Source organism: Pterocles gutturalis, unplaced genomic scaffold (assembly GCF_000699245.1).
Source record: "Pterocles gutturalis isolate BGI_N339 unplaced genomic scaffold, ASM69924v1 scaffold37688, whole genome shotgun sequence".
NCBI lineage: Eukaryota > Metazoa > Chordata > Aves > Pterocliformes > Pteroclidae > Pterocles > Pterocles gutturalis.
The window spans coordinates 1-23,291 of NW_010119299.1; the positions used below are offsets into that span (position 1 = coordinate 1).

At 38.7% G+C, this 23,291-nt stretch overlaps 1 protein-coding gene across 9 annotated transcripts in view; it reads left to right on the plus strand.

Annotated features, from left to right (window-relative positions):
* The first annotated feature begins 3,899 nt into the window (after nt 1-3,899).
* Nucleotides 3,900-23,291, plus strand: part of MFF (mitochondrial fission factor) — a 20,301-nt gene continuing 909 nt past the window's right edge. Inside the window, exons 1-7 of one of the 9 annotated variants that reach the window (XM_010076528.1) lie at nt 3,900-4,116; nt 5,032-5,204; nt 6,051-6,139; nt 10,128-10,202; nt 13,705-13,863; nt 20,327-20,389; nt 23,050-23,134. In XM_010076528.1, the coding sequence (XP_010074830.1) occupies nt 3,900-4,116; nt 5,032-5,204; nt 6,051-6,139; nt 10,128-10,202; nt 13,705-13,863; nt 20,327-20,389; nt 23,050-23,134 (861 nt within the window). Of the gene's footprint in view, nt 4,117-5,031; nt 5,205-6,050; nt 6,140-10,127; nt 10,203-13,704; nt 13,864-16,359; nt 16,378-20,326; nt 20,390-23,049; nt 23,135-23,291 lie in introns of all 9 variants that reach the window. The other 8 variants (XM_010076530.1, XM_010076529.1, XM_010076532.1 and 5 more) reach the window with 8 other exon arrangements.

A 23,291-nucleotide genomic window follows, 5' to 3' on the forward strand; every position in this document is an offset into this window, starting at 1 on the left:
TTGCGTTAAAACCTTCAGCTGGAGTAAAACAAACCGGAAAGAATGCAGCCTTCAGCGTCCTGTGCCCCCACAGCCGCGCTCGTGTGTCACGGGCGTGTTTGTGCTGAGGAGAGGGGGATGTGGGTTAGGGGTTCCGTGTGGAGCTGTACGGTGCGGGACACCTTCCGGCGTTCAGCCCGCGCGGAGCTCTCCTTTCCCTCGGCTTGTTCCCTTAGGGCTTTGCTGTTCCGTGGCTTCTGATCCTGAAAGCCTCTGTGATCCGTGTTCTGGCAGTTTTAGGGTCCCACAGTAAGGCCCTTTGGGTCCTATAGTACATGGCCTTAACTTTGAGTCCTCCTCTTCCCCTTTCGCTTGTCAGAGGATGTCCAGACGCTTGCCAGAGCACTTTGTAGCTCACTTGCACTTGAGCAGGCTGGGTGCAAAGCAGCCGCATCTGAACAAACGGAACTGTAGCTGGAGAGGCTACAGTTAGTTTGGTGTGAAACCTGCTCTGGTCTCAGTGCTGGCACTGTGAGTGCTCCTCTTCACACCTCTCTGGTTAATTCGCGCCTCCACGCTGTGCATAACATTCCCGGCTGCAGCACAGGTATGGCCAATGTCTGATGAATGACAGAATGCTGGCAAAAATGTCATCCTTCAGATTCATATGCATTGCTTCAGCTCTGTCTCTTCTGTTGCTTCTGCTATTTAGGAAGGGGAGGAAGGAAGTACCCCTGTATCTTCCTGAACACCTGTAATTCACCTTGTATCACTTCTCTTGCTCTCCTCCCTGCTCCTCCTCTGGATTTTTTCCTTCCTTTCTCTCTTTTATTAAATGCCACTGATGTTCATTTGTGCTTCAGCTGCTCTCTGTCCTTTATTTATCCCGTATTTGTGATTTCATTTTTATTGTCTCATCATTCTCAAACTTCTTTTCTATTCTCATGCCTCTTAAGAGCTACTTAGTTCTGTAAATATCAGTTTTAAAATCCTCATTCTCCCTGATTTATTATTAATGTCTTCTGTAAAATGGTTTGTGCAGCAAGAATGTTACAGAAGACATAACTTTGATTTCTGTTCTGTTCTCTTTAAATAGTTGGGGGTTTTGTTAACAAGCTTCAGAGCACTGGAACAGGCTGCCCAGAGAGGTTGTGGAGTCTCCTTCTCTGGAGACATTCAAAGCCCGCCTGGATGCGTTCCTGTGTGATCTGATCTAGGTGTTCCTGCTCCGGCAGGGGGATTGGACTAGATGATCTTTCGTGGTACCTTCCAATCTCTAACATTCTGTGATTCTGTGATCCATTTAAACATTAAGTTTTCTATTGCTGAAAGCTCACTGTTTCTTGTTTTGCTGTTCCATTGTATAAAGGGGTAAAAATTGAAATGAATTTGACAGAAAATACAATTCCAGTGATGCAAAATAGATGAGAAGTAGGCAAGAGTAGGAAGACATTGAGGTATTGTATCTATAGATCCTTGGCAAGAACAGCTAAACCCATACAGTGGTGTTTAGTTTATAAATAGTTTATAAAGGGGCTGTTCTAATGCTGTCCTTTGTATGTGTTTTACCTTACAGCTAGAAAGCAGTTGTCATGCAGCCTTCTGTACAAAGGCAATGCCAAATTTTAGGGAAGCTGTGGTGTAAACACTGCTGCAGTGTAGCGATATTTGATTGCAAAAATTAGAGCCATACAGGTGTTTCAAAATCAGAAAGTGAACAAGCAGTGAAACACCTTTTGTCAAGTCTTGTGAGCAGTAACTATTCTTTAAGCTGCTGACAGTGGATATTCTGGGTACTTTAAGTTCTTCTTAAAATTCTGTCTTTTTATTGACATTATGATTTTTACTCTTATTGATTTGGAAGTGCTTTACTGATCATAGACCATGTTTTGAAATGAAAAGCAGCTTTCAGAATGTGGAAGTGTCAGAAGACTGTGTACTTTGTTCATGTCACTGGCTGATCTAGCCAATGACTTGCAAGAGGGAATCTATCTTGCAAAACCAAAGGGCAGGGCCATAAAAAACCCAAGGTGAAATCTTAAGAATTTTGAAGTGACAAGAGCTGCATAAGCACCTCTTGAGCTCCTATAAAGTGTTTCATTAAATAGGTTGTTCCAGATCCTTTCACTTGATACATAACAAACAGTAAGAATTAACACAGATAGATTAAATCTGCATTACTTCAGGTATTTGCTTTATAACTATTTTTTTTTAAGTTTACATAGAAAAGTGACCTTCTTGCCTTCTCACTGACCCGCAGTTCTCCTACTGTGCTGCGGTGAGACTTGGAGATGAATGAGATTCTTTCATTTGATCTGTGGTGTCAGGAAGTCCTGAAAGTAACACTGAGGATCCCAGGATGGATTGCCAAGTGGAACACATCGTGAATATACTAAATGTGGGCATTTAATATAGAGTTACACAATCCACAACCTTCTGTGTGCTTCCTTCTGTTGTCTGAAGGGTGCTATTGGAGGTTTTATTGATAAATATGGAAAGTATTGCTTCTGTGTGGTGGTGGGAGGAATGGCTGTGGTCCGTCTCGCCTGCCATGCAGATGGTCTGCGTTGAGGCACTTTGTGAACAAAGTTCTGCACGTTCGGCTTATGAAAGCACACACACAGCAACAGACATAGCCCTGCTGCCAAAAATAGTAAAAGAATGTAGTTGCAGATATAGTGGTAAACCCTGCCTTTTTGCCAGGATAAATTACTTCATTTAGGGAACTACTTCAAGCAATACCGCCAAAAGATTTCTTGTTAGAGTAATCTATGCTTCCCGTAGGTGGATTTGCCAGGATAACTGTATTTACATATTGTGTGTCTACATATATATAAAAATACGTATTTCTCTCAATCCTAACCCTAAAAATAATGGTTATTTCAGTCTGAGCTGTTGACAGGGCCCCCCAGCCATTGTCTGGATGCAGAGTTTCTCACAACCAAGTATTCCTTGCAGCTTGCAACTTCCTCTGGGAGCCCCTTTCCAGCCCACCTCCTCCAAGTGCAGCTCTAGGATTTCTTTTTCTCTCAACCTTAAACCTAACCCTAAAACCCCAGTTATCTTGGTCTTTGTCTTTGGCATGGCTCCCAGCAAGTGCCATATTAGGAATTTTTTCACAGCCCAGTTTCTAGGAAATTTCCCCACTGCTTCATATGAAATTCCCCCCCTTTTCCAGGAAAATGTGTATGTGCAGTATTGGCAAACCCTTTTCAGTTTAAATACAGCCTTGTTATTTCTCTGCCCATCTTGTATCTGTTCTGCAAAGGTAAGATTTTCACTTAGAGAAAAATTCAGAAGTTTACAGGTTGCTTGTGGTTGGGAATGGGTTATGAATCTGTCAGGTTTTCAAGCGGATTTGACAGGCTGTGGATAAGGAACTTGTAAGATGGAGTGAGACCTGGGTGACTGACAGCGAGCAGAAGGCTGCTGCCCAAGCCGACCCCTTTCTTTTGTTGCCCTACGTCAACATGCAGTTTTCTAAGCCTTTATCCATTTTCTCAAATACTACTACGCTGGATTTATATAGATACAGATCACTATTTCAGATTTTTTACCAATCCTGAATAGATTTGCTACCAGTTCTTTTTGATCTGCTGGTTTGTTTGTGTTTCGCCAGTCTGTGCAGAAATGGTACATTACATCCAGAATTTCTACAGTTTTTTGTCACAGATCAGTTTGAGGAACGTCGGTGCAGCCTTGAGTGTTGCCTACAGCATCACTTTGTTCTTCTGTCATTGCCCTCAACTCTCAGCTCCTTATGACTACGCTTCCTATGAATTTTATCATATAATTTGTTTCTCTAAATAAGTCTGTTCAGTTAGGATCGTCTACCACTTGCCTAGTAATCAGAACGAAGAGATTCCTTTGCACACTTTCTGCTTGTTTGCTACTATAGCTTTTGGTTTTCTTTTCCCAGAATGAGTGGGGCTGCATTCCCGTCTCCAGCTGCCGAGATGGCGGAAATAAATCGTCTTCAGTATGAAATGGAATACACGGAAGGAATCAGTCAGCGCATGAGGGTCCCAGAAAAACTCAAAGTGGCTCCTCAAAATGCTGACCTTGAGAAGGGCATCCAAGAAGGATTTCCAAATGCCAGTGTAACTATGCAGGTTCCAGAGCGGATTGTAGTGGCAGGTACGTCTGCATCTCAATAAAAGAAAAATAGGTGAAAATTTAAATGAGTTCCATTAGTTCTTGTTGGACAAAAATATATACTGATATTTTTTTAGAAGAAAAATCTGTAAAATGCTTTCTGGTTTTCAAACAGTTATCGCTCATCAACTTTGACTTCGGAAGTTTCTTAAACTCCGAAAATTTTCATGAATAGTTTTGGTATAGCTTATAGTGGAGACAGCTAATGATGGATTACGAACAAAGGTTCAAGTGCTGACTATTCATCTTACTAAACCATTTCTGGAGCAAAAACACCTTAATGTTTATTAATTTACACCTGAATTTTCTTAATTAATTGTAAGCTGAAGTAACTGTAACATGTTCTGGGGATGTAGTATATATATCAGCCGTTCAAAATGTGCTTGCTTACAATCAGAATGATGACTATGTTAAGGATCTGTCTGTCACTGGGTGGACTCTGTCCATACTTCTTTGGTATTTATGGTCACGGGCTTTACAGTGACAGACCTGGAACTGCTGAAGCCCTTACAATTTGCAAAATGTGTGACACACATATATTGTATGCCTTGAAAGAGTGACATCTTCACATCCCCAGTCACTGTATTTCTAAACAATTACACCTTCAATAGGACTATGTCTTGAGATTAAAAGTGCTCTCACTTAAATAACAGTTGATGTTGCTCAGGATTACTCAGGATCGTTGTTCTTGGACAAACTGTTCAAATAAGTGTCAATTAATGTGGTCTTTGAGAGCTTTAACCACAGTTTTTAACATATAAGCCCTGTTAAAGAAAGGTATACTTAATTATTTGGCATAATCAGGGGAAGTAACTGATGCAATGTCTTTCTGAACTTTAGCATTAGCCCTCAGGCCTCAGGACAGCTTGCTTTCTGTTGACAACTGTGTTCTTGCAGGTGATAATGAAGACATTCCACTTTCCAGACCACCAGACCTTGACCTTCTTCAGTCTACTCCATTTAAACCACTGGCATTGAAAACTCCTCCCCGTGTTATTTCTCTTAGTGATCGACCGCTAGATTTTTTGGACCTAGAAAAACCTCCACAGCAGACACCTCAAAATGAAGAGGCTAGTACTTATTTTACATTTTCCTTAGTTGAGAAGCTTTCTACTAAAGAAAGGGAAATGACCAATGATTTCTCTACTGTGGTGCAGGTCTACTTGGTGCTAGCATAAGTTAGGAAAATATAAAAATATTTTTATTAGCACTGTAGTAGTTCTAATTATGACTTTAAAGTTCCTGGCAGATGGCTAGTTGCCATGCTCAGTAAGCTCACACAGTACTTACAAAAATAAAGTCATAATTAGAACTATTCAAAAGACTTGTAACAAAAAGCTCTTTTGAAGACAAAACTGCAAGATTTTTTTAATTTGCAGGTTATCAGAAAACAAGCTAAGATTCTAACCTTTGGAATTCATGGCCATAAGATATAACACCACGTAGAATTAGTGAGCTTTAACAGAACTCTGAAAACTGACTTCAAAGAATGGTATAACATTGGCATCCAGGGGGATGATGGTAATTGACATCTTAAAAACTGAAAAATATTTATGAACCTGCATATTCTGTAGACTCATAAAATACAGTAGGAATATGTTTATCTCTGGTGATAGGAAGTAATATTAAACATGATATTGCTTTCTTACCTGTTCAAAATTCTGTTTGTTCATACATTTGGCATCAGATCATATGGATAGATAACAACAGGATTGCAATAAGTTTGGACCTTGGTTTTACATGTACCAGCATCAGAGCCTGTCATCAGTTGTCTTCCTCCTAGTGACCGTGAAACCTATTAAAAAACCGTGCTATTGTCTCTGAAGGCAGAGCAATTACAATTCTCCAATGCAAGTTATTAAGTGTCTCCTGGAATTCTCTGTCTTTTATCTCACTCTTTCTCCCCTTTTACACAGGTCCGCTCAGTGGGAAGACTGAAGAGAGAACGTTCCATGAGCGAAAATGCCACGAGACCGAATGGCCAGCTGGCCCGAAATGATTCCATGTGAGTTGAGCAACAGGGCGCAAGGACACAACTACAGCTTTATTACCTATTTCCTTTGTTCCTTGTCTCCTCGTTATTTATTTTTTCCAACTAATATTTTGTATGTTATGGCAAGTACCTAATTTTTAATATTATGAAGCCAGCATTTTTCTTAATTTCTGTGCTTTTTGGTCAGTGAGGTGACTCATTTGTGATTTTCTTGCAGTGGATGGGTGGGAGTCTTTTTGGGTTCACAGTCAGTTTCACCAGTTATCATGAATTGTTACTTCAGAATTTTTTTCAGTTTCTGACCTGGTATAATTTTTTTTCCCTCCTGAATTTTCAGGAAACTGTGGTTTTTTTGTGCATGAAAAAGTTCCCTGTCCTCTCACTGTTGATATTACATAATGGTTTTCACCCACAGAAAAAATATGTGCATTTCTCATAAATATTAGAATAAGTAATTTTTCTTTGGTGTCAATGTACTTAATGTATTGGAATCTGGGAGTATACATCTTAATCTTTTGAGACCAAAATGGCAGGTGGCATTTAGAATTGGAAACTTCATCTGTTGATACCATCTGAGGTAGAAATTCTTATGGTGCTTTTTGAAGGCATATAGGTCTGTATATTTTTATTAGATATGAGTGTCTTTGATTAATCAGTTTATGCCAAGTGGCAGCATCTTTCCACCTGGCAACAACTGTTCAGAGTAACACTTAAAGCTCATATAAAAGATTCCTAATACAGCTACCATAAAGAATACTTTCCCTTGTTGAAAGGATCTTAGATCTAAGACCTAAAAGATGAGATTCATCTGTCCCAATGTAGAGTGTATAACTCTATTGTTAAATCACCACAAACTTAATTTTCAGTAACTAGAGGGAAATAAGTGCATGACCTACTTAGGGTCTAGCTATTTTTAGTCTAAAATAGATAAAGTGAATTATGTCCTAGAAATGTCTGTTTTCTTCTATTTACAGCAGGGCCACTAGGAGGTACTGTATGTACTATGTTTACCTGTTAGTTAGTCTAAAACTGGTGAAATATACTCTGATGCATGTTGTAGACAATGTTCTGATTCTCCTTCTCTTTCTCCAGATCTTCGTGGAACTGTTGTTGCATATCTTCCTCTTCTTAGTTAATCAGGCTTTTGGTTCATACAAGCTTATAGATTGCACATGTCCAGGTACTCAAGTTTGCTCAGTCGTATATATTCACTGAGCTGGCAAACCAGATTCACATCCATAAGCTCCTGATCAGCTCGGACTCCAAATGTTCTGGCAGTCTACTAAGTGCACAAGGTCCCTGTGATATCGGTCCTCGAGTTCATGTCCTGTTGAACTGGCCATACAAGAATTTCACTGTAGGCATGGCCCTCACTTACCTCTCTGATAGTTTGCACATGATGTGTGCTAGAATAGATGTTCTTCAGCTGATGGAAGCTGCTTGTGAAAAAGTTTACCAGCTCTGCTTTGCCAGTCTTTATGTATTGGACTTACAGGAAAAACAGATGGTATATGAATTCTTGTGATTTCTTGAAATCACTTTATCATTGTTCCCCAGGTTAGTTTAGTCTTCTGAAAGTCATAGGCTGTGTCTGCCCAGCCAGCCATCTGACAGACTAGCAAGATCAACTCTGACTGGATGTATCCAGTTGCTCACATATATTCGGACTTCTTGAATACAAAAATCATATATCTGTATAAACTCACCTGTGTGCTTTGCTGTAACTCAGTAGCTATATACAGAATTACTAGTTTAAAAAGGTGTGAATATTGTTTGCTGTCACAGTTTGTTAGCAGTCCTTCAGAGGCTTAGCAATGCAATATGAACTTGGAATCCTGTAACCTGAAAAAGGATATGATCAATGAACATATAGCTGGTAGCTTGCATGACTCAGTTGATCATTTACAAAAGCCAGGAAATTGTGACACACCTGGAGATTAGTTTTCCTCTCTTGATGCCCATGCTAGTGCCTTCATAATGCCTGTCAAATCAAACTTCTGAAGCCAGGCAGTTTCTATTATGAATGTCTTTTAGGAAAATTATATAAACTTGAGATTGGTCCAGGATCTCTTCTCTTTTGTTTGAAGAATAACAGCTAGCTAATACTGAGCCTGCTGTATCTGTGCTCTGCTGCCCATGTGGAAGAAGCTACCTTTCTTCACTGCAGCATTCCCCACTTGCTGACCTGCAGATAACGTATTTTAATAGAATTTCATTTCTCTCTTGTCTTCTCAAGGGCTCGTTTTCTTATGACAGAAGTTATGCTGTGCCTAATGTGTAGATCATCTGCTTTGAAATAATTGAGGTTCCTAGAAATTGCTTCTTTTTCTGTCATTGCTTCTTCTGATTCAGTGTTATCCAAAAAAAAGAAATCACTTTGAATGTGCTGTGGCATTGTCAGTGATGCCGAGTCTGGCATTTCTCCCTCATCCAGGTTTTGTCAATCTCCAAGTGGAGAATGTGACTAAGTACCTGGGTAACTCGCAGGAGAATGGTACATGAATTCACATTACAAAAACACTATGTTCAGGGTGGAAATTGTCTTTCCTGCATTCGTGTGAGCCATAGAAACCTTTTTTTACTTTGTGAAAAAGGTACCTCTTGGTTCTTGTTTCCTCACAGTTTAGGCCCACAGGACAATATATTGTGAACTGCAAAAAAAAAATATGCAATTTTCATGTAAATAAAAGCAGAAGTAGCAATTCTTCAAACAAAATTGATAACATGGCATTTTGTTTTAATTGTGATAGCTACTTAGAGAAGCTACCCATGTAGAAGCGTTATTGTATAGCTCAAAATAGGCAATACAGGCAAACCAACCTGCTTGATGTAAATTATGCTACCTCAGATGGTCCTGGGTATCACCTTGCTCACAGACAACTATTTCTGTTAGAGATTTGTGGTAAATGTGATGCATGTCTTCTAAGTTTAGCTTCCTTGTTGATAAATTAGGCCATTTAAGTAGATACGTTGGACTACAAATGTATTCTTTGCACTACAGAAAACATAATTGTTCACCTGTTACCTCATTTATATCACATTGAAATTTCTTTACCATCTGGAAATATTGTTTTTTCCAGTAGTACAAAACCACAAGAAATCAGCTGCTCCAGAAGTTCTGATTTCCAGTGTTGTTGGCTGAAATAAATAATCTTTGTTCTAGTTACTGTAATGGTACATTGCTGCTTCATCAAAACTGGCTTGACTTTTCAGTTCATCTCATGTCTCAGTGGTTTACTTCTGCAGTAACAAATACTCCAGTCCTCTAACTTGACAAAGATCAGGTCTTTATTCCTGTGCTTGTGTGAATCTGGTTCACATCTTCAAATAGGAAAGAGTCCATGTTTTACTTCAAATATTTAATTCCTATCCAAAAAATACCTTTTGGTTTTTTTGTTGGTGGTTTTTTTTTTTTTTCCCAAATGCTTGGTTCTCTTACCTCCTTGATTCAATGTCCTGATAAACATCATAGCCTACTCAGATAATGTGATGAGGACCCCACTGAAGGGCACAGGGAACACTGCCTTTTAAAACCTTTTTTTTTTTCATTTTTTTTTTCTCTAAACAGGACTATAATCAAGTTTTAATCAAGGACACTCTTGTCCTCCTTGGACAAAATGTTCAGATATACTGCACAAAATTCCAGTGCTTGACTACAAAGTGACACAATTAAACATTGTGGAGTAGATTGTCAGATTGAAGCAAAAGAATTGTCTGGGCTCCCTATCACAGTGTTCTCTACATGGTGCAAATAGCCGTTCCTTTTCTGTTTTTTCCTTCTTGTCATCCAGTTGCATGCAGAGACAGTTCCAAGAATTTTTCAGGGGTTGGGCTTCACTAAAGACAGTAATTCCCACATGTTTTCTTCAAAAAACTGAGACTAACAAGTAGGCACCTCCTTGTACAGTAGCTATCTGCATAGCAATAATGACAGCTCTCTAAATTACAATCCCTCTATTTATAATAATGCTTACTTAAGAGACTGCAATTATTATTCAAGGTGGCACAGATCAGATACTGTCCCAAGAAATAAAATGCCACGGTTCCAGTCATCTCTTTCAACTGAGGATTGCACGTAAGCCTAAATATTACCTGGTATATGAAAATCAAGAGTGTGTGTAATTAAGTAGCTTTCTGCAATACTAATTTTCTGACTAGGCATCTGTAGTTTAGAATGTAAAATTTGACACAGCCTTTTCTACGCTGAATGTGTGGTTTCTAATTTTGCTTCAGGGTTTCTCAAACTCTGCCAAGTCATTTCCCTGTATAAAGAACATGGGGAAAAATACCTGAAGGCCAAAGGAGAGGGATAGCTTCAACTAAGAACCAATTTGTAAAGAAAAATTAAATTTCAAAATAGCTGTAGTTTGTTTGCTTCATTGTTCTTTGGCTGATATTTGAATAGCTGGAAAAACAAAGTTTTTTGTTGGCCATTGCCAGACAATATTGAATGCAGGGATTCTACTTCTGCATCGAAAGTCAACAAACCAAGAGTGCAGGGAAAAGGGGACAGCATTTAATTTTTTCCCTTAGAAAAACGCATCTCTTTAGAGAGTTTAATTTCACAGTTTGAGAAATTCTGTTCTTCATGCAAGTCATGGGGGAAAAGGTAATGGTGTGCACGTCTTTAATGAGAATACAGTCTGTCTGTGTGGTTGAATGTAACTTTGATTACTTAAATCTGTTTACCTCTCATTTGATACTTCCAGAACTTCAAGTCAGAGAACTGTCTGAAATAAACCCTGTGTACATCACAAATGTTTTGAGAAGGTTTAAGGGAGATTGCTGCTAAGCTAAAATCTCTGCATATAGTAGAATGTTACTGTGCTCTTCCATAGTAATTTCTGTAATTCTGTGTTGTTTGTTTTGGTTCCAAATTCTGGAATTGACTGGTGTTTGTAACCAGGGAGTGCTACAATAAGTGGCTGGAGCTATATACAAGAATTCTTTTCAGAAATCTGAAACAAAATTCAGGACTAAAACCATTTAACTACAAATGGAGAAGGGGGATAGCTCTAGTGTCTAATGATAAGTAGTCATACTAAATTTTAGATACTTATGTTAGAGATTTTTTTTTCTTATATAATCTTCACTGATTTCTATATCAGATATTTTCTTCACAATATTTCTTCTCCATGGTCTCTGACATAGTCCAAAGGGCTACCACATGTTTATAGGACAATAATTTTCAATCCTGAAAAATTTGGCTTCTTAGTTGTTTTTTTTTTCCCCTCATATTCCTTAATCATGACATTTGAGCCCTTCGTAGAATTATTCTCACTTTCAGACAGAAAGGAAGAGAAGGGTCTCTCTCAAACTTTAGAAGGATATTAAAATTAACAATCATCTTTATGGAGAAAATGGGAGTAATTTCATGTAGCCGTACAGTTTAGATCATATCCTGGAGCAAAGAGATTATTTTAATCTCTTAAATAATTAAATCATTTAGGAAACTAAGTATCCTCTTAAGTAAGAATTAAATAACATCATAAAATGAATGGAGTAATCTCTTGAAACTGCCTTTTCTTACAAGCAACCTATAAAACAATGAGCATAAAGTAGTCCAGGGACTAGACCATGGGGTTAGGAATTATCTAGTTCTGATGTCCACCTTGATTTTTCATCATTATATACACTTTCCGTTTAATCAGCACATGTAACTTTCTTTTAGAGAATTTTGTGCATTTTTAATTAAATAGATATCAGGGGTTTTTTTCTGTATCTACAGAAGACTGTATGCAAATAACATTACTGTGATATTTACAGTAATACCATTCTGGATAACAGGAATTGCACAATATCTTCTAGTTTGCAATGTGTCTAAATACTGTACGTTACTTTTTTAAGCTCTCTTTCAGCCTATTCTGTAAATCTTCGCAGTGATGAACAGGAAAAATTACTTTTAATATAAAACATATGAGTTCAAGCCTTCAGCTCTTCCCTCATTTCCCTCAAGCCAGCAAACCCACAAAGGAGTAGAAATTTTCCTCAATTCACTTTAGTGGCAGTGTTTCCATACTTGCCCCTGCTTCTTGATATTTTTCGAGTGAATATTGGCATTTCCAATGCAATTCAAGAGTAAAATGTGTGGATGTGACCACTGCCATTGATCACAAAGTAAAAGTCATCATAAATATAAAAAAGATGGATCCTGCAAGTCTTGGAGAACGATAAAAGCTGTAAAGAAGTGAAGCAGATGTTTATCAATGTTTCCTACTACTACTACTTGCTCTTGTCCAAACGTACTCTCTAGCGGCATGAAAAGATATTTGCAGTTTAGGTAACAAATAATGACCAGTATTGGTCAAGCACCAGCCACTGCTGTCTCTGCATGCCTCTTGAAGCACAGGATGGCTGAATGTTCTGTGGGTGAAGTGACATCTGTGTAACAGGCTTTGAATCTGTCTTTTCAACTATATTTTCTTTCATACTCAGTTTTGTGACCTTAGTGCCAGCCAGTCGCAAAACAACTCTGTTCAGAATAAGTGTCCATAGAATTATGACCCATCTAGAGATTATCCAAATACCAAAACCAACTTCCAAGCACTCAGCCACTAAGCTTTGCTTAATTTCTTAAAAATGCCAAGAACGGGAAGATTGCTCCCAACAGTTTCTGGAGTTAGAATGCCAAAGCACAAGTAGCAGGATTAAAGGAAATGTGTTGAATTATTGATTCTAATCTTGGAATAAAAACTATCCCAAGATTTAAAGGGTACAGTGACTCGCATTTTGTTTTGCATTTGTGTTAATATTTACAATTAAGTTAACACAAATTACTTCTTATTAAAAAAGCATCTTACCTTTAGAGTTTTCTGATTTAAGAAAAAAAAGGATGTGTGAAGGACAATGTGGATAAAGTCAGGTTGAAGTAAAGAAATATGAGCAAATCAAAGGCAGTTTATCAAAACTAATTTCTGTCTGATAGAGATGAGGTTTGTGTACTCCAAATGTTTGGATGTAATGATTTGGATAATTATGTTTGAATTTCAATCCTGTGTGTTTTAAATATTATTTGTGCATCATAGTCCAAAACTCAGATAATGTAATTTGTTGTCACTGGAATATGAATTGTGTGCTTTTTTTTGAATTTCTTGCAGTTGCCTTTAAACTTTGCTCACATGCACATCAAAATACTATCTTAATCTTTAGTCACAGCTTGAAGAAAAATTTTTGTTGACGAGGCTCTGTGTGAGACTCTCCTTATTGAAAAAGGCTTGCACTTTGAAAGAGATTATGGGTAGGATTTTTTTTTTTTAAATGCTAATGCCTGTAAAAACACACTTGAATACTGATTTCAACAGGTACAGATTTAGCTGGACAAGGACTTTCTAAAACTAACTTGTATAATAGATCAAAACTGTCCTTGGATTATTACTTTGCTTCTGAAGAACATACATAAATGTAGCTTGTGATCCCTACGCTATTAGAATTGGGAGTGTTACCGTGTGTGGTGGGAGAAGGGTAAACCAAAAGCAATCAATAAGCATTTTGGAATGGGGGCTATCTGAAAATATTTTTTTTAACTTAAAATCTGACTATAGTATTTCTCTCTTCATTTACTATGCTTGTACAAACAGTGTGACACCATCACTGCAACAGGCTCGTGTCTGTCCTCCCAATATGTTACCTGAAGATGGAACTAATCTTTACTCTGCTCGTGGCATTTTGTCGTTTATCCAGTCTTCCACTCGTAGGGCTTATCAGCAGGTCTTGGATGTGCTGGATGAAAACCGCAGGTGATTGGTTGTCACTGATTCTGCCAGTTTTTGCTGCCTTGTTTTTTTTTTTTCTTTTCTCCTTTTTAGTGTAGTTTGGTTTCTGTTTACAAAATAATGAGATGGAATTATTTGCTTTTGCTTTCGTTTGCTTTCACTATTCATAAGCAATTTAATTGTCCAAAATTCACATTTCAAAATGCTTCTGTTTCAGTCAAATACAGCATTGTTTTGGTTTCCTTCTAAATAAAAATCAAAATAGGAAGTGTTAGTCTGTGACTGCAAGGGATTTTGCTGTTCCCAGATTGCCAGTGTTTTCTGCAATTAATACTTGACCTTGAGCCTGCAAATTTATTAGCCTTGTCTTCTGCTTTTCTGTTGGTGAGCAGTGGTGCAAATCAATAAGATTGGGTTGATGTTGTCATGAAGCATTGAAAGAAATGTGCAGGAACAGGGTAGAATATTGCGCAAGGCATTGCAGACACTGCTTTTGATAACGTGTCCAGCCTGAAGTCTCTTGCAGTGTATAGGGAGAATAGTTCTCTCTAGTTGATACATGACTGATTTGATGGGTGCTGAGAGCAAGGAAGGCAGTGTACACTGAGATGCTGGTTGCTCCTCCGATTAATGCTGTTTCTGTTTTTATGGATAAGGTGGTACTTTGAGAGGTACTGAGCCAAGACAAGCCTCGGGGCAATCACTTACCATCCCTGGAGGTATTTGAAAGATGTGTAGACATGGTGCTTAGGGACAAGGTTTAGTGGTGGACTTGGCAGCGTTAGGTTTACAGATAGACTCGATGATCTTAAAGGTCTTTTCCAACCTAAACGATACTATGATTTCCATTTTCTTCAGTGGGGTTTTGCCCAGTTGATGCATCCTTGGACTGTTTTGATGTGGCACCTCTAAGCATTACAAGTATGGCATGTTTAACACTCCAGAAACATTTATAAAGATTAATAATGGCAAGGTAATTTACCAAAAGCAATTTTTATTTCAACAGTATGCTAGTACAGAGGTTCAGATAAAAATTGAGTACAGTCTGTAGTGTAGAGCTAACCAAGACCCCCAGGGCTTGCCAAGAAGTCAAAGTCAAGGACATGACTGGCAAGAACATTGGGAGGAACTGCTTATTCCTCCTGCTGCCCTTCAGTGTGGCCTGGGCTAGGAAGTTCTTTGAAACTTGCCATTTACCTCTGGTTGCTGATATCCCAGCAGCACTCTTCATGTTTTGTAGTGTGGAGTTAAATTATTTGGTTTTGTGTTGTTTTGGTAGCAAAATATGACTGTCAAGCCAATCTTATTGTACATGTCTGTGTGTTTGCAGTCAGTTTCCAAACTGGCACCTCCTTTAGCTCACCATGTTTGCTGACCTGATAGTATACAAATGCCCATATTAATATTCCTGAATAGTATAGAACTCCAGTCTTGCTGGCCTCTGTATTCTTAACCTGGGACTTAAAAAAAATAAAAATTAGCTGCATAGTTCCCCTTGAAATTCTGTGAGTTGGATGCTTAAGTGTGACTTTGAAATTTCAGGCTGTAGCTGTTAAAGTTTTGATGCCTGTCAGCAGTTTGACAGCAATACCTTTTTTCCTTGTCAGTATTAAAAATCAGATAGAGTTACAAGTTTATTTTGTTTTATTAAATTAAAGCTCCCAGATAAGGAGGAATTCTATGGTCTGTGAATAATAGCGCTTATGGATACTGTGGCAAGAGTCCTTGTTAAAATACAGACTGAAATTCTAGCCCTTTCCCCAGTCTGCAGTGAAGCTAACAGGTTTTATTCCTGGCTTCCATTTGACACGTTCCTACCCATGTTTTCATGGGTTCTGGGAAACATACACATATGCATACATACACTTTCAGCTTACTTAAGTTATCAGAAAATGTCTAGGCTTCTGAATACTTCAAAAGCTGCATTTTACTCTGCCTGGTTTGGGTTACTTTTTGAGGTCTTCTTGCTAACCTTCCAAGAAGAAATGGAGAACCTGTTTCCAGTCACCTATGAACAAATAGGTGCCAAAAAAATGAACTTTTCGATAAGGTGAAAGTGTATTCTTTGTGGTTGGGTGATTAGATACCTACCAATACTCTACAGGTGGCGTAGGAATGTGAAATTTGGATGATCCACTTGCATGGTTGCAAAGTATTGTTAATTTTAAATTGCTCCAAACCTGCACTCTTTTTTTTTTGCTCTGTGTAATGTGCTTTCTATCTCAAAACCTTACTATTTTAACATTTTATGCTTAACAGGAGAAGAGATCTTTTAAAATAAAAAAAGATCTATGTTTTACTCACTGGGAATATTTTTAACTTGTTCCGTGGCTTGCTTTTTTGTTTCCAAAATATTTTCCAATCTACTAAAACTGCTGATGGTAGGTGCTGATTGTACTGCTGCAGATAATTCATTTATGCCTAGTTTAGCTGGCACTGCTCGCATAATAGGTTATTTAAATGGGCAACAATTTAATGATCACTGTTTACACTGTCTGTTTACTCTTGCACTTCCTTCAGCTTGGACAAGGACAATAGGTCAGTTTTGTTTTCCAGTTCTAACCATTTTTCTGTTTCAATTTCTATATTGGGCCTATACCTAATGTCTTTTAAACACTGATCTTCTATGCTGTAGGCAAAAAAACCAAACCAAACAAACAAAAACCTACCCCTCTATTTACGGAGACTTTAGTGATGTCTTAAATGCAGGAAAAGATGCAATTTCATATTTTAATAGAATTGTGTTGAAATCTGTGCTTTATCTGAACTATTCTTCATCTCTTGAGTCAATACCTTTTTATTTAGGTGAAAAAAGTATAGAAAGTTATTACTATTTCCTTTCTTCAGGATAGCTCTTTCTAAAAAGCCACGATCCTTCTTAAATGCCAAACTTCACCCACATAATCATATTCTGAGGTGTTATGAGATGACTTTTTATGTTGAGCAAGTTAATGATATTTTTCGTGGTGAAAATAAAATGGGATGTGGGTCAAGACCATCAAATAGGGCTACATGTGATTTTTGGATTGGGCTAATATAGTTCAGAAGAAAATGAAATGGGTCTGCAAATGTGAAGGAGCCCGGGAAAAACAGTAGGCATTGATTTATTGAAGTAACTGCTTATAGCACCAAGACAAGCAAGGAGAGCAGTTTCATCCAGTCACTGATTCTTCAGTGCACCAATCCTTTCTGTACTTTAGAAGCTGAGCTTCTTAGCCAGTTCACATCCAGAACACATCCACAAAATCCTAGTGCCCAGTCTTATGGCCTTTCTGAGATTTTCCAGAGATGTTTCAAAGTACAGTGAGAGGTGAACACAGCTGCTCCCTCTGCTGAACAAAGAGACTGTGCTGGCCTCAGTCCCCTGTGCGCATGCACAGGATTGATGGAAGTTGGACCCAGGTACCTCACTTGTCCACACCTTGTTGTTTTCCTCCTGGTCCGTGTATTTATGATTGCATCATTACTGTGGTATTTCCATTGCATGTCTGCTCTAAGCAGAGGAAGATAGACCAGATTCATTTGGTCATTGCCTTACTGCCCATTTTCCCTCTGTTAGTAACTTGTGTTACTGGGCATTCATGTTTCACGCTGCCGCTGTATTTGCAGTGAAGTAGACAAGAGTAGTGTAGGGGAGAGGGACCTGGGGGTCCTGGTGGACAGCAGGATGACCATGAGCCAGCACTGTGCCCTGGTGGCCAAGAAGGCCAATGGCATCCTGGGGTGTATCAGAAGGGGGGTGGTCAGTAGGTCGAGAGAGGTTCTCCTCCCCCTCTACTCTGCCCTGGTGAGACCGCATCTGGAATATTGTGTCCAGTTCTGGGCCCCTCAGTTCAAGAGGGACAGGGAACTGCTGGAGAGAGTCCAGCGCAGAGCCACAAAGATGATGAAGGGAATGGAGCATCTCCCTGATGAGGAAAGGCTGAGGGAGCTGGGTCTCTTTATCTTGGAAAAGAGGAGACTGAGGGGTGACCTAATCAATGTTTATAAATATGTAAAGGGTGAGTGTCAGGAGGATGGAGCCAGGCTCTTCTCTGTGACATCCAGTGATAGGACAAGGGGCAATGGGTTCAAGCTGGAACATAGGAGGTTCCACTTGAATATGAGAAAAAACTTCTTCACGGTGAGGGTGACAGAGCACTGGAACAGGCTGCCCAGAGAGGGTGTGGAGTCTCCTTCTCTGGAGACATTCAAAGCCCGCCTGGATGTGTTCCTGTGTGATCTGATCTAGGTGTTCCTGCTCTGGCAGGGGGATTGGACTAGATGATCTTTCCAGGTCCCTTCCAATCTCTAACATTCTGTGAAGAGTTGAGTATTCACAGCCTTGGAGTTACGCCTTCTTCTGATCATGTGTTAATGTGTAGGATGGAATTGACAGAAGTAGCCAAAAAATTCAAACTTTTAATGTACTCTTACTCAGATTTTTAAAGAAGGCCATATATTTAATAGCTTGACTATATTATACTTGGGCATTCTGTATTTACCAAAAAACGTGCTGCTGATTTTGGGGTAAGGTGATCTCAGTTATGAGGCCACTGTGATCTATAGAATGAATTTTTTTGTTGATTTATAAAACCAAGCAAGTAAAAGGTGTGGGAGAGGCAGTGGAATATTCTAGTGATCCTTTTGGGTCTACCTGTAAAGAAATAAAATGTGAACTGCAATGAAAGGAAGAAATTGTGCAGCTTCTTAACAGCCTGGCTGTGTTGGGAAGTGGGATTAAAGACTTGTCTTTGGTTTACCTTAAGTTAGTGATTTGCAGAGATCCCAGGGTGCCCTAGTTGTGTTCCTTGCTGTGGCCCTCAGCTAACTCCAGGTTTTTGGCTTTCCCTGGGAAGGGCAATGTGGATTAGTTAGTATTAATTAGCTCTACAACAGCTTTAAAACTTTGTTTACCATAAAATACCACAGATGCCAAGAGTTTAGCAGGATTTGAGAACTATTGTTCCCATTACACAAAATCCAGATGTTGTCCTGTGTCATACGGCGTGGGAAATGCCTGCTGGATGCTGACAAGCTGGCGTTCACATATCTGACAGTTAATTACAGGTGACTTAATGTTCACAGAGAAATTCTGCGATGTGTTCCGCAGCTGCTGTTTGCTGAATTTCTTATGCTTTCTCAGAGTATTTAGTTCTAGCATCTCTCAGACAAGACTTTACACTAGCTGAATTATTTCTCTGATTAAAAAATAGGAATACCTTTTTTGATAACTTTCTGCAAGACCTCATGCATTTAGGTAAGAATATTCTTTTATTGTATGTATTGGGAATGGGGGTTTCTGCTTTGTGAAACACATCACGCTGGCTTATCTTTACGGGTTAGACAGGAAAACATTGTGCTATGCACTTAAGGTGCTGATTAGAGTAGGACCTAGTCCCAGCAAGTATTGTGTCAGGTAGCAGAATTTGCTAAGGCTCCTAGATCCTGATCCTTTTAAATTAAAATAGTGGTGGTGATAATTTTTACATGGTTCTTGCTCATTTTCAAGCCAGGCCACAGTGTTCTCCCAGCCAGCTCAGCACCAAGCCTCTGCCTCCTACATGTACCAGCTGTGAAGAATACCTAGATTCTTTGTCTTGAATTTTCTAGCCTGGAGTACACATGGGTTAAATGCATGGTACATGTACCTGCTGTTGGCATTGGGAAAATGGAAGGAATTGAAAAAAAATTTCAGGCTCTTGAACAGTTTGTTACACATCATAGATGTTGAACACTAATGCCCTGTTAGCAGAGGGACTGAAAAAACATAGTACTGGCTTTGTCAGAAGGGACTGCTGGCATTCATGTCTTCTGTAAATTGGGACACAGTCACTTCTTATTGCAAAGTTAATGTATATTGTATAGATGCAGCAACTTTAAAAGCTCTACCTTTCCTTGCTCTCTGCCTAGAGAGGAAAAGAAACTGAAAGAGCAACACTTAAAAGGATGTTCATACCATCTGCTTGGAGATTTTAGTTACTTCTTCCTAGAGATTTACCTCTCTTCGGGCTATGTACAGTCCCTAGGCTACTAGCCCAGGTTTTCTGAATTACAGCTAGTGTAGATGAATAAAGACAAATCTCCCCCTTCCTAGAGGGAAGAGAGGATGATTAAGAGGGCTTTTATAAGCATGTGTAGACACTTTTTTTCCCCATTGTTGTTAGCTGGGGGACGATTTTTTTTAAACCTGAAGTTTCCCATGGCTGTTTTATAAGGTTGATAACCTCCACCCAAATCTCTGTTCCAACAGTTTGTCTTCCATAAATGAAGCTATATCATCAAAAATTTGCCTACATATCTTAGCAGCATAAACTTTGTGTTGATTAAATCTGAATAAGAGGAAGATGAAAGTGCAGCTTACAACAAAATAGATATTATATTGTATTAAAACATGATGCAATGTAAGTGGAAGCATTTTGATGTTCCTTTGTTCTGTGTGTTTTACCTCTTCTCTGTCGTTTCCTGTTTCTGTCTTGTCCTTTCTATCTACAAAAACCTGCTGTAGGCCAGTGTTACGTGGTGGGTCAGCTGCTACCACTTCCTCTAACCCTCATCATGACAACACCAGGTAAAGAGCATTTTTTTGTTAGTCATGATCCACTAATTTACATTTGAAAATTCAGACTTCTGTTCCCCTATTTCTAGTGTTGTTATTCTAAAACACAATGCTCATTTCTGTCCTCCCTCTCAACTCTTTATTTCAGGCCTTTATTCCTTACCCATCCAAGTCCCCTGCAAAGACCTCACTTGTCTGATAGGTACAATGTGCTGCAGAATTCTGGCTCAAAGTAATGTGCAAGGGGAGGCTCTTAAATTACATTAGCAGTATACTTCAAGTATTTTCTATTTGGTAGTGAGTTTCATATTTGTATTGCTAGAAAATTTGGCCTTTCATCACCTTATTTTTTCTCAGTAATGTGCCTGTGATTGTTAGTTGCAGCTGGATGCCTTTTCACTGCCATTATCTTGGTGGATTAACATCATTTCAGTGGAGCCAGATATAAGATTGACACATAATCCCATGGTCAGCATGAAGGAAAAAAATAGTCCCTTCCATATCTGTTGTTCTCATTTGCCACTACATGTCTGTGTTTTCATCGAAATGGAGATCACTTTTGTGATTAAGTAGAGACTGGATTCAAGCAGGTGATTCTTCTTTAACTCAGGAATTCAGTTTTTGTAATGGTCCAAGATGATATTTCAAGGGATTTCTTGCTGGTAACCCTCTTGATTTAGTTCCTGGAATGGTTTGGAAGTTGGTAGAGCAGCAGGGATACGCTGTGACTTACTGTGACTTCATATTAAATGTATGTGACCTGGGAGGGAGGTGTGCCCATCCCACTGAAATGATGAGCCTCTCTGCTTTTCCCGAGAGATGGTGAGAGACAACTATGCTGTGGATCTGGTGGGGTTTTCTAATTTTTTTACCATCTACTACAAATAAAAAAATAGCTACAAAAAGACCCTCCTCAGAAATCTCCTTGACTTTCAGAGAGCCTGTAGTAGTAAGGACAACTTGATTTATTTTTTGTGTGTGAAAAGCTTCAGACTTTTTTAAAGTAGAAATTAATTAATTTAGGTTTATTTTAAAATAACTTAGCTGAGTTAGCAATGTGAGTTTCATAGCACTGAGGAACTAGGAAAAAAAAAACACCAATAGTTTCAGTCTTTTTAATATTGCCCAAACTGAAAGAACTACAAGTAGTAAATAGCATAAACTATAGTTAAGTGAGTGTTTGAAGTCTCCTTAGAATAAAAAATTAATAATGGCTTTAATGAGAAAATATTTTTCTAACAAAAGGAGTTGCTAAAACTTTTTTTTTTTGCCCCTACTATGTTTTTAAAAGGGCTATGACTGTTGATAGACAATTGCTTATTTGACTATTCACTTACTAAAAGCTGTTTTTTATCCCAATCTCACATGGAAAAGGTTTCCCTCTCCCTGTATACCCTTCAACCCAAAAAATCACAGATCAAAACATATAATTAACTTCTTATCTTTTATTCAGTGTTGCTCAAGGATCTAAGTCCAGACTAATGCAGCTCTCATCTAGAAACAGCAATTCCTGTTTAGAGACAGTATATTAATGAACAATGATACACGGAAGCTTTTGACAAGTTGTCTGTTGGGGTGGGGGGAATCTTGCCTGAGCTGAGGGGATTCTATAGAAGTTTGCTGGAAGTGATGAAAGAGCACGCAGTGTGAATGCAGTACCTGCAGTTAAGTGCATTCTGCAAGCTTCAGGAATTGTGCTCCTATTCACGGTAGTCAAAGTTGACCATTGGACTGTTGCTAAATGCTAAACATCCTTTTAGGTGTATTTTGTTGTGAATTTGGTAGCCTTGACATTTTGTTCAATTTCCTAAGCTGTTTGCAGCGTATGTCCTAATGAGGAAGCAAGTCAGGGGGAACTAATATTGGAAACTGAGGTTTTAAGACAGAGAGAAACTCGGTGTTAGGTGCAGCATCAGGTACTACTTTTACCTGTTAGTTGCTGGAAAATAATCTGGTTAAGAGGTAGCATTTGGATGATCAAAACACATACTTTATGAAGACTTTCTACCACTTCCCAACTGATAATAAATGTGCCATATGTAATTAACTTGCCCTGGAGTTAGAATAATGCTTTCTCTGACTTGCTACATTAAGAAAACTGAGAGCTGCTCTGGGAACTAACTTTCTAGTGCATGCAAAGTTCAGCAAGCAGTGAATTCGCACTAGAGTCTTTATTTACAAGGTTCTCTGCCTGAAATACTGAGGCGAATGTGACTGAGATTGTTAATCTCACTAGGTGTCCACTTGGGATATTTAAGTGGGTACCGAGCATAAGGCACCCAATTCTTTCTAAGTCTTCATTTGGTTATTTCTAATCTGTTGCAGGTGTTTTAGCTCAGGCAATTTTCAGGTTTCATTAATCAGTGAAATAACTGAAAACAGTATTTTGAGAGCCCAAGTGACAGCAAGAAGTCTGTCTGCATGGAGAATCTTCAAAAACATTTAAATATGGAGAGCAATAAATCCAGATTCAGTCAAGTACTTACCCATTTTGTATGTGTTTGTGCTTTATTCAGTTAGGATACCATTGAAATAGACAACTGTGTAAAAGCTGGAAAATTTTATAATTCTATCACCACCAAAAAAATACATGTACTAGAATATTGATAAGATCTGGTATTTGTTAATGAGTGCATGGATGAGACATCTAAGCTATCTCCCTTATTTGATAGATATGGTCTTTCCAACTTGGATATGGCGCTTGAGGGAACACCAGACGACATGACAGTTGTAGATGCTGCTTCCTTAAGAAGACAGGTATGTAAAGCATAGTAGGTGATAATATTAAGAAAAAGCTGTAGTGGTAAAATGGGGAAATGGGTTTTCTGTGTGGCTGCAAAGGTAGCCATAACAGATATGGTAAGGGATCCTCCCTGTGCCCTGATGGACTGCCCTGTATCCTGTATCATTCTGG